The 14,925-nt window shown below is 39.6% G+C and overlaps 2 protein-coding genes across 2 annotated transcripts; one reads left to right on the plus strand and one right to left on the minus strand.

Moving 5' to 3' along the window:
• The first annotated feature begins 2,303 nt into the window (after window positions 1-2,303).
• On the plus strand, window positions 2,304-4,100 carry LOC148342275 (uncharacterized). The gene is made up of 2 exons (XM_088288534.1): window positions 2,304-2,623; window positions 2,703-4,100. The coding sequence occupies exons 1-2, from the start codon at window positions 2,512-2,514 to the stop codon at window positions 3,629-3,631; spliced, it is 1,041 nt and encodes a 346-aa protein (XP_088144660.1). The 5' UTR covers window positions 2,304-2,511; the 3' UTR covers window positions 3,632-4,100.
• Window positions 4,101-10,600: 6,500 nt separating this feature from the next.
• On the minus strand, window positions 10,601-12,420 carry LOC148342276 (uncharacterized). Its single transcript, XM_088288796.1, has 2 exons — window positions 12,078-12,420; window positions 10,601-11,998 (listed from the first exon to the last, which is right to left on the minus strand). Exons 1-2 carry the CDS (start codon window positions 12,187-12,189, stop codon window positions 11,070-11,072), a joined length of 1,041 nt encoding a protein of 346 aa, XP_088144922.1. The 5' UTR covers window positions 12,190-12,420; the 3' UTR covers window positions 10,601-11,069.
• Between the last annotated feature and the right edge of the window lie 2,505 nt (window positions 12,421-14,925).

Genomic DNA, 14,925 nt, shown 5'->3' on the forward strand with positions numbered 1-14,925 from the left:
TCCATCTCTCCCAGCTGCAACCCACCTGATTCAAATGAGCAGGATACTTATCAGGCTTCTTCAGAGCTTGCTGATGAGCTGATCATTTGAATCAGGTGGGTTGCAGCCGGGAGAGATTGAAAGCATGCAGGAAAGCGGCCCTCCAGGACTGGATCTTGACACCCCTGGTTAAAAACAATACAAGTCATACCTCTATCTTTAAGCTGTGTGCGTTTCAATAATGCGCCACGTCAATTCATTCCGCGTTGGCTGAGCGATCCACTTTGTTTATAAACGATCAATCATTCCAAACGGCCACGCCACTATCCACACGACAGCGTTCCGTCTTCAAACCTTTACTTCTTTCGTCAATTACTTTCCTTTCGGACGTTTTTCAACCTTTTGTTACTGCCGTTTCAATGATACGCTGGCGAAGGAAAGTTTTTAACGCGCACTCACTCACCATGGGTTGAAGTTGCGATGACGTTCGCTCGGCTTCACTGGTCTTGATGTTAATGTGCAGTTATGTATGCCACGTCAAACAGTCAAGGGTTAGTCTTAATCGTAGTCATTTCAGTCCAGATGTCATGCCGTGAAGTCAAGTAAATCAAATAAAGAAATAAATAAATGGCTACGGTCTTCCAAACTTCAAATCAAAACCATAAGAGATAATAGAATTACGCTTTTTTAAATTTTGATGACGTCATAGCCCCGCCTACAGAATTACGCTTTTGTCTCGTTGTCCCCGCCTACAGAATTACGCTTTTGTCCAAAATGGCCGCTATCCCCGCCCCTGTGTTAAAACTATCCAATCTCCAGCCACCTATTTCAAAATATTTACATATTCCCTGCCCGTTGAAGGTTTAATACCACTCCTACAGAATTACGCTTTTGTCGAAGTGGGCCCCGCCTACAGAATTACGCTTTTTGTCTCGTTGTGATGACGTTGTATGTGTGTGTGTGTGTGGGCCAAGGGCCCCCGCCTACAGAATTACGCTTTTTGTCTCGTTGTGATGACGTTGTGTGTGTGATTGGGAGGGGGGCTTGGCCCCCCTCCCAAACTGTATGCTTCTTATGTTAAAAACAATGTGTTCCCTGCGTGCGTGCGTCCCCAACCCAAACTGTACTTATGTTATTCATATTTTAATATCTGAAGTATATAAAGCATCCAATGCAATGTTCTATTTAAATAAATAAAATTAAATTAAACGAGTGAAATAATATGAGTTGAAAAGAGCAGGCGTTGTTTTTACCTTTGAATAAGATGTTTATTCGGTGGATATAGGTCATCCATATTTAAATATCTGAAGTATATAAAGCAGCCAATGAAATGAGCTATATCTAATTAAATAATGTAGATGAATAAAATTAAATTAAACGAGTGAAATAATATGTTTATTCGGTTGATATTTTCCCTTTTTGCAAACATGTCTGGACATATTCCCAGCGACATAAGTTTAAACATGGTATTGTGCAGGCTTGGGGGGTTGTCCGGGCAAGACGCCGGCCATAGACACCCTCCAAGCCTGCAGCAGCCTCAAGGTGTTTCAAAAGATAGTGAGTGGCGGGCAACTGTCGACATCCGGTCGTCAGACCCCTTGCCTTTTTTGTAAAATCTGCCTAGTCATGTTTGCATGTCTGGACATGTATTTGTTGGCTACATTTGGACAGTCAAACGCCGTCATTTATCCCGCTACGGACGAGAAAATGAAGGGTGATGTCTCCACCGCTCCCGCCCCTCGCACCCTCCTATTTCCCTGTACGTCACAGCCTTCCTACTGCCGGCAGCCCCCATGTTTGTAGTCCTTTTTTGTAGTCCATACGCTGAGTAAAATAGCAACCAGCCTGGTTAAGAAATAGAGTACAGCTAGGTTAAGAATATTGCACACAGCTAGGCAACCCCCATGTTTGTAGTTTATACAGGTAAGCATAGAAATATTAGATATTAGAATATTATATATTATTATAGATATATATTATAGTATAAATATATATATATATATATATATATATATATATATATATATATATATATATATAATAAATAGCATGCTGCTAAGAAACAGCTTACAGCTAAGAAATAGTATGTAGTTAGGTTAAGAAACAATATACATTTAGGTTAAGAAAATAGAATACAGCTAAGAAAATAGCATACAGCTAAGAAACAACATGCGTTTAGGTTAAGAAATAGCAGCTAAGCTAAGATATCATTAAGGTCGTTTTACCAATTATTTTACCTTTCAAGGAGGAGCATCATCTTGTCTGTAGACATCCCCTAGTCATCTTTGCAACATGCTTTGACATGTTTTCACGTATTTCTTATCTATAGTTGGACAGACAGACGACCACCAAGTTGCGGTCGTGTGTAAGCATAAACAACACCGCCCGCCCCCCAGAATCACGCTTCTGTCAAAAATAAGCACATCCCCTACTATCATATCCCGACCCCAGTCTCAATACAGCCAAAGCCCAAGTCACGCTCTGCACAGACAAACCAATTTTTCCGGCTGAAGAGCCAGACCTACTCTAAAAATGAAGACGCTCAGAACAAGACGCCGCATGGTCATGGACATCACACCGAGAAGGGTGACAACCATCGTTGCACCTGATCAGGTTTCTAATAACATTGCAGAGCACTCGTCAGGTAAACGATGCAACTAATCCTTAACTATATTCCTATAATCAATAGCTATATATTTAATCAAAGTATCTTTGTACTGCAGATAGCGGTGTGGATGAACCTACATGCGACCATGACATGACTATGGTTGAAAACGTTGTTGGTGTAGAAACCCTGACAACTGCAAACATGGAACAGGTTGACGCCTGTACAAATGTAGACCAGGATGGAACCCCTACAAAAACAGACGAGGACCAGGCAGGACCATCATACTCTTTATGGGTGGGCGGTACGGGAATCTTACCAACCCCTGTTGTAGCCTCGTACAACACTGGCGAGCCATCATATTCAGGGTGGAGCCGTCCCGTTTCGCCGACACCGTCGTCGACACCTCCGATGACCCCCACCTCGTCGGCCGAATCTTCACAAAACGAGAAGGTACAACTGTCCAGTTGGTCCGACCAGGCTGATTCTCCACAAACCACGGAGGTACGAGTACCTAGTTGGTTCGAACAAGAGTTCTCAAACCGTTCGCTTGAGCCCGCTAAGGTTCAGACCGTCAACGACCCTGACCCCGGACCTGCACCTATTTCCAAGGATGATGTACAACATATGTCATGGGATAATCCTCCTAAGGGATGGATTGATATGGATGTCGTAATAGTTGTTAAAGCGGCGATTCTTTACATGGTCAGACGCTTTGTGATAAAGTATCACAAAAAACGGGGTTGTTTGCATAGCTATAGATACCTATGCAATTGTTATTATCTAAGACTGCACTATGACCGCATCATGCCCATCCTTTGCGGTAAAAAGTTTTTACCATGTATTCACTACTTGTTGGATTTGTGTTCTGTAAAAGCGGATAAAGAAACAGTCAAGCGAATTGCAGAGATCTTAATGGTGGATTTAGCACTCGTAAAGGACTTACCGGACCGCCTTAAAGCGGATGAGCCCATATGTTTTATGATATATCGTGATCAACTTGATACTTTCGAAGAATATCTTATAGAAAATATTAACTTTGAATAAAAAATGGGTAATGTCTTCAGAAAATTATCGTTTTTTGGCTATAGAAGCCAAGGGTGGGCATATATAATAAATAGAGCAATTACATATAACCCCGATGATAAAGACCCTTTCATTGAAAATTTTTTATTGTTTATGCAAAAAGTGCGTGCCATGTCTTTAACAATTTTTCAGGAGCCTTGGGAATTGTTTGTGCAACATGTCATATTTTTGAGTCGCTCGGGATTGATCGACACGTTTCAAAATATTTTGGAAAATTGGGAAAATGCGATAAGTGTAGGACATGTACTTACCATACTCACGCTGTTTAACGATGTGATAAGATACCGTCTCCGTCATCAACAACCTGTGGATCTCGCGCACGAATTGAAGCTGTTTGAAGACCTGTTAGAATCAAAAGTTAATCCATCTGTTTTAACCCTGACCTCTAGACTTTTTACGTCTTAGAGAATCCTTATCATGTGTAACCAGACTTAACCTTGTCATATTTTTGTATTTCATTCAATTAAAAATGGATGTTTTTAAAAATATGCTTTTGCGTCTGTGTGTTTAGACAAATAACAATGTGACGTTTGTCACTAAATCATAAACCGTCATGAGCGTTAAGCGTTGGTTGAAAAAATTGTACTACTATCCCATTCAACCAGCCAGTTTTGGAGGTGCAGATCGCCTTCATTTAGCTGCGTCGGAGAAAATGGGTCAAAAAGTGACGCGTCATAAAGTCAAGGATTTTTTTATCATCGCAAGATGCATACACCTACGAAAATAGGAGCACAGAAAGGTTTAAAGGGAAGTCTCTGCTTTGAAGCTTGCCCCACAGAGTAATAAAATTGCACTTGGTAACAAATAAATTACCGCAAAAGTCGGCCAGCCAGGATGAAATAGTTAAAGACAGAGAGTTTCCAGAGTTAACAAGTATCATTAAGCGTTCACTGTATCGCGTACCATCGCTATTTAGAATTTATTGTCATTGTGCCCGCAGGTGGTCAAAAGTAAAGACGGCTGCCGCCAGCACAAACGACCCTAAAACCTTAAAATAATATTGAAGAGAGATAGAAAAAAATCTGCCAATATGCAAATCCACTGGTGCCGGACTACGAGTCCATCATAAAACAGAAGCATTATTCGGTAAATAAATTAAGGTTGAATGATTTAGAATAATAACATAAATTAAGATGCTTTATATTTTGATGTAAAATCATAAGAGCTCCTTTCAGAGCGCATTCTCGTATTTAGTAAGAAGGATTGTGTACATTATTTAAGAAATGAGACATTAAGTGATAAAGACTGCGTAAACATCATTTAAGAAATAATAAAAGCCTTGTTCTTCTGAACTGTCAGTAAAACACTGGACTTAATAGCTCTCGGGTGGTGCTTTATGTTTAGTGGAAAACACCAAAATTTGTTTAATACCATTCATGCTTGCATACTCTTACGCTGATATATTGTGTTTTCAGTAAGTCGATGTCAGATACACAGAATGGAATGGTGTTTATCTACTTCTTTGAAAAGGTAAATATTTTACGAATCCGATAAGAAATGTAGCAATTTTTGTAATGTTAGCAAAGTCGAGTAAGTTTTGCTGCAGATATGACTTGACACCGATTTGACAGTCTTTTTCATCCTTAATCTACTTTTCTTTTTTTTTTAATTTGACTTGATTTATTATCCTGACAAAATTCTGACTAATAGCTACTGTTAACATCTTTGGCAGCGAGACTTCAGCAAACTATTAAAACAATAACAATAATATGCTTATTCTCTGCCTTTGTTTTTTGTTTCTTTTGTAGGAGACATGACTGTGATATATTAACAAAAAAGATGGCAGGATTTTGTTCATATTCATTTTTGTTTGTCTTGGCGTGTTTAATTTTTTTAAAAGGAAAACAGGCAACATAAAAGATAGCCGCATTTTCGCAAATAAACCTCATTCTCATTTTCTGTATTTTGATTATTTGAAAAATATCTCTCGGGTTGTTGGGAGCGTGTCTTAAATTTCACAATGTATTATTTACCAGTGATGCACGATAATATTACCATTGTTTTTAACACGCTGGCCATCGATCATGTGGTATTGGCATTAATTTCACAGTTTGCGCCGTGACTTTTGACCGTAGGTCAGTCAAATGGTCCAGGCTGACTTTCTAGACACTGAGCATGAACTGTAAAATAGTCCCACTTTTTCCATGCATTGTAAATGATTCACTTTGTGACTAGTAACATGGCAGAAAATAGTCAGAAATGTTTATCATTGTTTTCCAAAGTAAATGCCGGTGTTTGCCCGTCTTATTCTGAGTCACAAAGCAGAGAAAATTAACTTTCAAAAGGCTGAAATCAGGACTTGGGCAATTTGAATCTTAAGTAGTGTCTCTCAATGATTAACCGATTATCAAAATACTTCATATTTGATTCCAGATTCATTATAGCGGTCACTGAAGTTGTAGTGGTACACTCGACCGAGTTGTGTGCTGTGCGGGCAGCGTGGGTTCAGTTTCCACTCAGTGACTTTGTCTATGTCCGTCCTGTGACTGGCTGGCAACCTGCTTAGGGTGTTGTGCGCTTTTCGCCCGTAGTCAGCGGGGATAGGCTCCAGCACCCTCCCGCGACCCTGTACAGGATAATGACATGACATTAACGATAGCCTAATCATTCAATTTTTGCACCTTTTCTTGCCTGACGACGACCGTTTTATTGCGTGCTACTTTTCAAACTTGTAACGATGCACTCTTGTATTTATTCTTCCACCTTCCCCCTGTGTTTTCCAACAGGTAAGCTGTGACCTTTCCTGTCTTTGTCACTCCATGCACTGGCAAGTACCGAGGGCAGTCCTGGCCAGGCGGAAAGGGGCAGTACTCGTAAACTGTGCTGCTTCTGGAGACTCCATGGCTGCGGGCCCACCATCTCCCTCTGCGAGCAACCGAAAGCTCACACTGGTGGAGTTTGCAACCAACAACGGGTCAGAGGGTCTACACCATCACATGAGCTGTCCACATACCAGGAGGTCGGGAGGAAGCAGAACAAATTGCCATTAAACAACTACGGACAGGTAAGTTCAACAACTCTGCTCTTAGTGTTCTGGTTTGCACAGGTGAAGGGTAAAAAACACAAAATGGAGACTTCTGCTCAATTATGCTGTAAGCACTAATAGATGCTTTGCTTAGCAATGGTGATGTACAGTATTTGTGCGTCCTCTAGGTCCAATTTAATCTCTGGAGACTTCTTGGATTGTATAGTACGACTTTCGGTTTGTAGGAAAGACAGCAGCGTTGCAATCGAAACTGCATCTCGCTCGCCAGAGAGCCAAATGGGGAGAAATGAACAGACTACGATTGCCGCAGTTGTTGTTTCCATCGTGAAATTGTTTCGCCAAATGTCTAAACTTTTCAGCACAACCGACTCACCGGCAAACATGTTCATAAAAAGCGGAGTTGAATCGCTGAAAATAACACACCACAGAGTTGTCTACTCCAACGGTAAAAAGCAGGAAGATGAGTAGCCTCAAATATCCCCAAAATGTGAGGTTTTTAACGAGAAGTCAATATCAGCAGATGAGACAAACCATTGTTGTACTTTTGACCATAGCTGATGAATTTTCGCCAGTGCTCAGTGTTTCACCCCTGAGTCGACTTAGATCCTACTTTCAGACAACGCAATTGATTTTTTTCCCTCTTCACTAATTAAATGTGTCATTCTAGGCATCTCTTACTGATGTTAACATTCACTCTAATGCCACATTATGACGTGAATACGAGTAGAATGGAACGGCGACTCCACCTCAACTTATTTCCATTTGAGAAGCAGAGCAACTTTGATGATGTTTGCATGAAAAAGTCTTTAAAAAAAACATTCGTAGAAGCAGGCTGGCAGTTCATCCCAATAACAAACCGTGCGAGTCAGACGATTTCTTAATTGAATTACTTGCGCTTTTTTTTTATTATTCCCCAGTTCCAAAATGGACTGATAATTTCACAATGCTGGGAATGGCCATAAGGCTTTCGGTGAAAGTCCTCATCATTTTAAGAATTAAAAATTGACATTCAGTCAAGAACAACGCATTGCTACATGCATAAAAAGTGAAAAAAAAATGGTTGTGCGGTTGAAAACCACGGGGTAAAACTAAAAGTGATGCGTTTTCTTACATGAAATCAAGCTCAAATCTAACACAGACATTACTGAAGCACGAAGACAGTGTCATTCCTTGGCCATATGTTCAGATTTACAATATGTTGCTTTGAAAGTCAAGTCGGGCTTTCTGAATAGGCAGACGCAGACGCACTAATGGAAACTGTTTTTGATTTGGTTTGTGCAGCAGCATAATTGAGCAGAAGTCTCCATTTTGTGTTTTTTACCCTTCACCTGTGCAAACCAGAACACTAAGAGCAGAGTTGTTGAACTTACCTGTCCGTAGTTGTTTAATGGCAATTTGTTCTGCTTCCTCCCGACCTCCTGGTATGTGGACAGCTCATGTGTTGGTGTAGATCCTCTGACCCGCTGTTGGTTGCAAACTCCACCAGTGTGAGCTTTCGGTTGCTCGCAGAGGGAGATGGTGGGCCCGCAGCCATGGAGTCTCCAGAAGCAGCACAGTTTACGAGTACTGCCCCTTTCCGCCTGGCCAGGACTGCCCTCGGTACTTGCCAGTGCATGGAGTGACAAAGACAGGAAAGGTCACAGCTTACCTGTTGGAAAACACAGGGGGAAGGTGGAAGAATAAATACAAGAGTGCATCGTTACAAGTTTGAAAAGTAGCACGCAATAAAACGGTCGTCGTCAGGCAAGAAAAGGTGCAAAAATTGAATGATTAGGCTATCGTTAATGTCATGTCATTATCCTGTACAGGGTCGCGGGAGGGTGCTGGAGCCTATCCCCGCTGACTACGGGCGAAAAGCGCACAACACCCTAAGCAGGTTGCCAGCCAGTCACAGGACGGACATAGACAAAGTCACTGAGTGGAAACTGAACCCACGCTGCCCGCACAGCACACAACTCGGTCGAGTGTACCACTACAACTTCAGTGACCGCTATAATGAATCTGGAATCAAATATGAAGTATTTTGATAATCGGTTAATCATTGAGAGACACTACTTAAGATTCAAATTGCCCAAGTCCTGATTTCAGCCTTTTGAAAGTTAATTTTCTCTGCTTTGTGACTCAGAATAAGACGGGCAAACACCGGCATTTACTTTGGAAAACAATGATAAACATTTCTGACTATTTTCTGCCATGTTACTAGTCACAAAGTGAATCATTTACAATGCATGGAAAAAGTGGGACTATTTTACAGTTCATGCTCAGTGTCTAGAAAGTCAGCCTGGACCATTTGACTGACCTACGGTCAAAAGTCACGGCGCAAACTGTGAAATTAATGCCAATACCACATGATCGATGGCCAGCGTGTTAAAAACAATGGTAATATTATCGTGCATCACTGGTAAATAATACATTGTGAAATTTAAGACACGCTCCCAACAACCCGAGAGATATTTTTCAAATAATCAAAATACAGAAAATGAGAATGAGGTTTATTTGCGAAAATGCGGCTATCTTTTATGTTGCCTGTTTTCCTTTTAAAAAAATTAAACACGCCGAGACAAACAAAAATGAATATGAACAAATTCCTGCCATCTTTTTTGTTAATATATCACAGTCATGTCTCCTACAAAAGAAACAAAAAACAAAGGCAGAGAATAAGCATATTATTGTTATTGTTTTAATAGTTTGCTGAAGTCTCGCTGCCAAAGATGTTAACAGTAGCTATTAGTCAGAATTTTGTCAGGATAATAAATCAAGTCAAATTAAAAAAAAAAGAAAAGTAGATTAAGGATGAAAAAGACTGTCAAATCGGTGTCAAGTCATATCTGCAGCAAAACTTACTCGACTTTGCTAACATTACAAAAATTGCTACATTTCTTATCGGATTCGTAAAATATTTACCTTTTCAAAGAAGTAGATAAACACCATTCCATTCTGTGTATCTGACATCGACTTACTGAAAACACAATATATCAGCGTAAGAGTATGCAAGCATGAATGGTATTAAACAAATTTTGGTGTTTTCCACTAAACATAAAGCACCACCCGAGAGCTATTAAGTCCAGTGTTTTACTGACAGTTCAGAAGAACAAGGCTTTTATTATTTCTTAAATGATGTTTACGCAGTCTTTATCACTTAATGTCTCATTTCTTAAATAATGTACACAATCCTTCTTACTAAATACGAGAATGCGCTCTGAAAGGAGCTCTTATGATTTTACATCAAAATATAAAGCATCTTAATTTATGTTATTATTCTAAATCATTCAACCTTAATTTATTTACCGAATAATGCTTCTGTTTTATGATGGACTCGTAGTCCGGCACCAGTGGATTTGCATATTGGCAGATTTTTTTCTATCTCTCTTCAATATTATTTTAAGGTTTTAGGGTCGTTTGTGCTGGCGGCAGCCGTCTTTACTTTTGACCACCTGCGGGCACAATGACAATAAATTCTAAATAGCGATGGTACGCGATACAGTGAACGCTTAATGATACTTGTTAACTCTGGAAACTCTCTGTCTTTAACTATTTCATCCTGGCTGGCCGACTTTTGCGGTAATTTATTTGTTACCAAGTGCAATTTTATTACTCTGTGGGGCAAGCTTCAAAGCAGAGACTTCCCTTTAAACCTTTCTGTGCTCCTATTTTCGTAGGTGTATGCATCTTGCGATGATAAAAAAATCCTTGACTTTATGACGCGTCACTTTTTGACCCATTTTCTCCGACGCAGCTAAATGAAGGCGATCTGCACCTCCAAAACTGGCTGGTTGAATGGGATAGTAGTACAATTTTTTCAACCAACGCTTAACGCTCATGACGGTTTATGATTTAGTGACAAACGTCACATTGTTATTTGTCTAAACACACAGACGCAAAAGCATATTTTTAAAAACATCCATTTTTAATTGAATGAAATACAAAAATATGACAAGGTTAAGTCTGGTTACACATGATAAGGATTCTCTAAGACGTAAAAAGTCTAGAGGTCAGGGTTAAAACAGATGGATTAACTTTTGATTCTAACAGGTCTTCAAACAGCTTCAATTCGTGCGCGAGATCCACAGGTTGTTGATGACGGAGACGGTATCTTATCACATCGTTAAACAGCGTGAGTATGGTAAGTACATGTCCTACACTTATCGCATTTTCCCAATTTTCCAAAATATTTTGAAACGTGTCGATCAATCCCGAGCGACTCAAAAATATGACATGTTGCACAAACAATTCCCAAGGCTCCTGAAAAATTGTTAAAGACATGGCACGCACTTTTTGCATAAACAATAAAAAATTTTCAATGAAAGGGTCTTTATCATCGGGGTTATATGTAATTGCTCTATTTATTATATATGCCCACCCTTGGCTTCTATAGCCAAAAAACGATAATTTTCTGAAGACATTACCCATTTTTTATTCAAAGTTAATATTTTCTATAAGATATTCTTCGAAAGTATCAAGTTGATCACGATATATCATAAAACATATGGGCTCATCCGCTTTAAGGCGGTCCGGTAAGTCCTTTACGAGTGCTAAATCCACCATTAAGATCTCTGCAATTCGCTTGACTGTTTCTTTATCCGCTTTTACAGAACACAAATCCAACAAGTAGTGAATACATGGTAAAAACTTTTTACCGCAAAGGATGGGCATGATGCGGTCATAGTGCAGTCTTAGATAATAACAATTGCATAGGTATCTATAGCTATGCAAACAACCCCGTTTTTTGTGATACTTTATCACAAAGCGTCTGACCATGTAAAGAATCGCCGCTTTAACAACTATTACGACATCCATATCAATCCATCCCTTAGGAGGATTATCCCATGACATATGTTGTACATCATCCTTGGAAATAGGTGCAGGTCCGGGGTCAGGGTCGTTGACGGTCTGAACCTTAGCGGGCTCAAGCGAACGGTTTGAGAACTCTTGTTCGAACCAACTAGGTACTCGTACCTCCGTGGTTTGTGGAGAATCAGCCTGGTCGGACCAACTGGACAGTTGTACCTTCTCGTTTTGTGAAGATTCGGCCGACGAGGTGGGGGTCATCGGAGGTGTCGACGACGGTGTCGGCGAAACGGGACGGCTCCACCCTGAATATGATGGCTCGCCAGTGTTGTACGAGGCTACAACAGGGGTTGGTAAGATTCCCGTACCGCCCACCCATAAAGAGTATGATGGTCCTGCCTGGTCCTCGTCTGTTTTTGTAGGGGTTCCATCCTGGTCTACATTTGTACAGGCGTCAACCTGTTCCATGTTTGCAGTTGTCAGGGTTTCTACACCAACAACGTTTTCAACCATAGTCATGTCATGGTCGCATGTAGGTTCATCCACACCGCTATCTGCAGTACAAAGATACTTTGATTAAATATATAGCTATTGATTATAGGAATATAGTTAAGGATTAGTTGCATCGTTTACCTGACGAGTGCTCTGCAATGTTATTAGAAACCTGATCAGGTGCAACGATGGTTGTCACCCTTCTCGGTGTGATGTCCATGACCATGCGGCGTCTTGTTCTGAGCGTCTTCATTTTTAGAGTAGGTCTGGCTCTTCAGCCGGAAAAATTGGTTTGTCTGTGCAGAGCGTGACTTGGGCTTTGGCTGTATTGAGACTGGGGTCGGGATATGATAGTAGGGGATGTGCTTATTTTTGACAGAAGCGTGATTCTGGGGGGCGGGCGGTGTTGTTTATGCTTACACACGACCGCAACTTGGTGGTCGTCTGTCTGTCCAACTATAGATAAGAAATACGTGAAAACATGTCAAAGCATGTTGCAAAGATGACTAGGGGATGTCTACAGACAAGATGATGCTCCTCCTTGAAAGGTAAAATAATTGGTAAAACGACCTTAATGATATCTTAGCTTAGCTGCTATTTCTTAACCTAAACGCATGTTGTTTCTTAGCTGTATGCTATTTTCTTAGCTGTATTCTATTTTCTTAACCTAAATGTATATTGTTTCTTAACCTAACTACATACTATTTCTTAGCTGTAAGCTGTTTCTTAGCAGCATGCTATTTATTATATATATATATATATATATATATATATATATATATATATATATATATATATATATATATATATATATATATATATATATATATATATATATATATTTATACTATAATATATATCTATAATAATATATAATATTCTAATATCTAATATTTCTATGCTTACCTGTATAAACTACAAACATGGGGGTTGCCTAGCTGTGTGCAATATTCTTAACCTAGCTGTACTCTATTTCTTAACCAGGCTGGTTGCTATTTTACTCAGCGTATGGACTACAAAAAAGGACTACAAACATGGGGGCTGCCGGCAGTAGGAAGGCTGTGACGTACAGGGAAATAGGAGGGTGCGAGGGGCGGGAGCGGTGGAGACATCACCCTTCATTTTCTCGTCCGTAGCGGGATAAATGACGGCGTTTGACTGTCCAAATGTAGCCAACAAATACATGTCCAGACATGCAAACATGACTAGGCAGATTTTACAAAAAAGGCAAGGGGTCTGACGACCGGATGTCGACAGTTGCCCGCCACTCACTATCTTTTGAAACACCTTGAGGCTGCTGCAGGCTTGGAGGGTGTCTATGGCCGGCGTCTTGCCCGGACAACCCCCCAAGCCTGCACAATACCATGTTTAAACTTATGTCGCTGGGAATATGTCCAGACATGTTTGCAAAAAGGGAAAATATCAACCGAATAAACATATTATTTCACTCGTTTAATTTAATTTTATTCATCTACATTATTTAATTAGATATAGCTCATTTCATTGGCTGCTTTATATACTTCAGATATTTAAATATGGATGACCTATATCCACCGAATAAACATCTTATTCAAAGGTAAAAACAACGCCTGCTCTTTTCAACTCATATTATTTCACTCGTTTAATTTAATTTTATTTATTTAAATAGAACATTGCATTGGATGCTTTATATACTTCAGATATTAAAATATGAATAACATAAGTACAGTTTGGGTTGGGGACGCACGCACGCAGGGAACACATTGTTTTTAACATAAGAAGCATACAGTTTGGGAGGGGGGCCAAGCCCCCCTCCCAATCACACACACAACGTCATCACAACGAGACAAAAAGCGTAATTCTGTAGGCGGGGGCCCTTGGCCCACACACACACACACATACAACGTCATCACAACGAGACAAAAAGCGTAATTCTGTAGGCGGGGCCCACTTCGACAAAAGCGTAATTCTGTAGGAGTGGTATTAAACCTTCAACGGGCAGGGAATATGTAAATATTTTGAAATAGGTGGCTGGAGATTGGATAGTTTTAACACAGGGGCGGGGATAGCGGCCATTTTGGACAAAAGCGTAATTCTGTAGGCGGGGACAACGAGACAAAAGCGTAATTCTGTAGGCGGGGCTATGACGTCATCAAAATTTAAAAAAGCGTAATTCTATTATCTCTACCATACGCGCATATGCGGTAATCAATACAATATATTATCTTCTATCTTCCAGTTTGTACATAAATAATGCGTCTTGAGTAAGTGCGGTTGAAAAACGGTATCGGACCAGCGTTCCCACCTGTCCAGCATTCGTTATTGATGATGAGCGCAACCAGTGCTGGCGTCTTCAATTGCCCCAGTGGTGGTGTTGCCATACTGCATTACTCAAAAGAAAACTGCTCCAACACTTCCCATATCTAAATTAGGCCATTTAAAAATACACAACTTTTTTTTTTATTTATTTCAATGTATATTTAAGCTTGGTTATTTAATACTACAATATGTATTCAATTATTTTAATATGCAAAATTATATCATTATTAATTTAAACCTTTTTATTTCACACTTGAATATTTCTTAACATATTTGTTCATTTGAATATGTGTGCAATTCAAATCATTCCATCCATCCAGCCATTTTCTGCCGCTCATCCGGGGTCGGGTTATTGAAATAATTTAAAACATAAGTATTTTTTATATTTCAATATTTATTTCAAGATTAACTCTTCTCAATGTGTTCAATATTTATAAAATGTTTCTATATTTCTTATTAATTGCATTAAGTCTGTATGTCGTTGTTAATTTTACATTTTAATATTTCCCGATTTCATTATATAAGCAATCCAAAGTATAAAAAATATAATATAGCATGAACAAAAATATTTGGTATATTTGACAAAATTATAGTTTTTCCGAAGTGAGATTCTGCTTCGCAACAAACCCAAAACACATGATAGAGCTCAACCTAGAAAGAGGTTTTAGCTAGTCAGAAATTTATTCAGAAA

The sequence above is a fragment of the Idiotropiscis lumnitzeri genome, chromosome 2, assembly GCF_059441095.1.
Source record: "Idiotropiscis lumnitzeri isolate Australia: NSW breed Sydney's pygmy pipehorse chromosome 2, RoL_Ilum_1.0, whole genome shotgun sequence".
NCBI classification, from domain to species: domain Eukaryota; kingdom Metazoa; phylum Chordata; class Actinopteri; order Syngnathiformes; family Syngnathidae; genus Idiotropiscis; species Idiotropiscis lumnitzeri.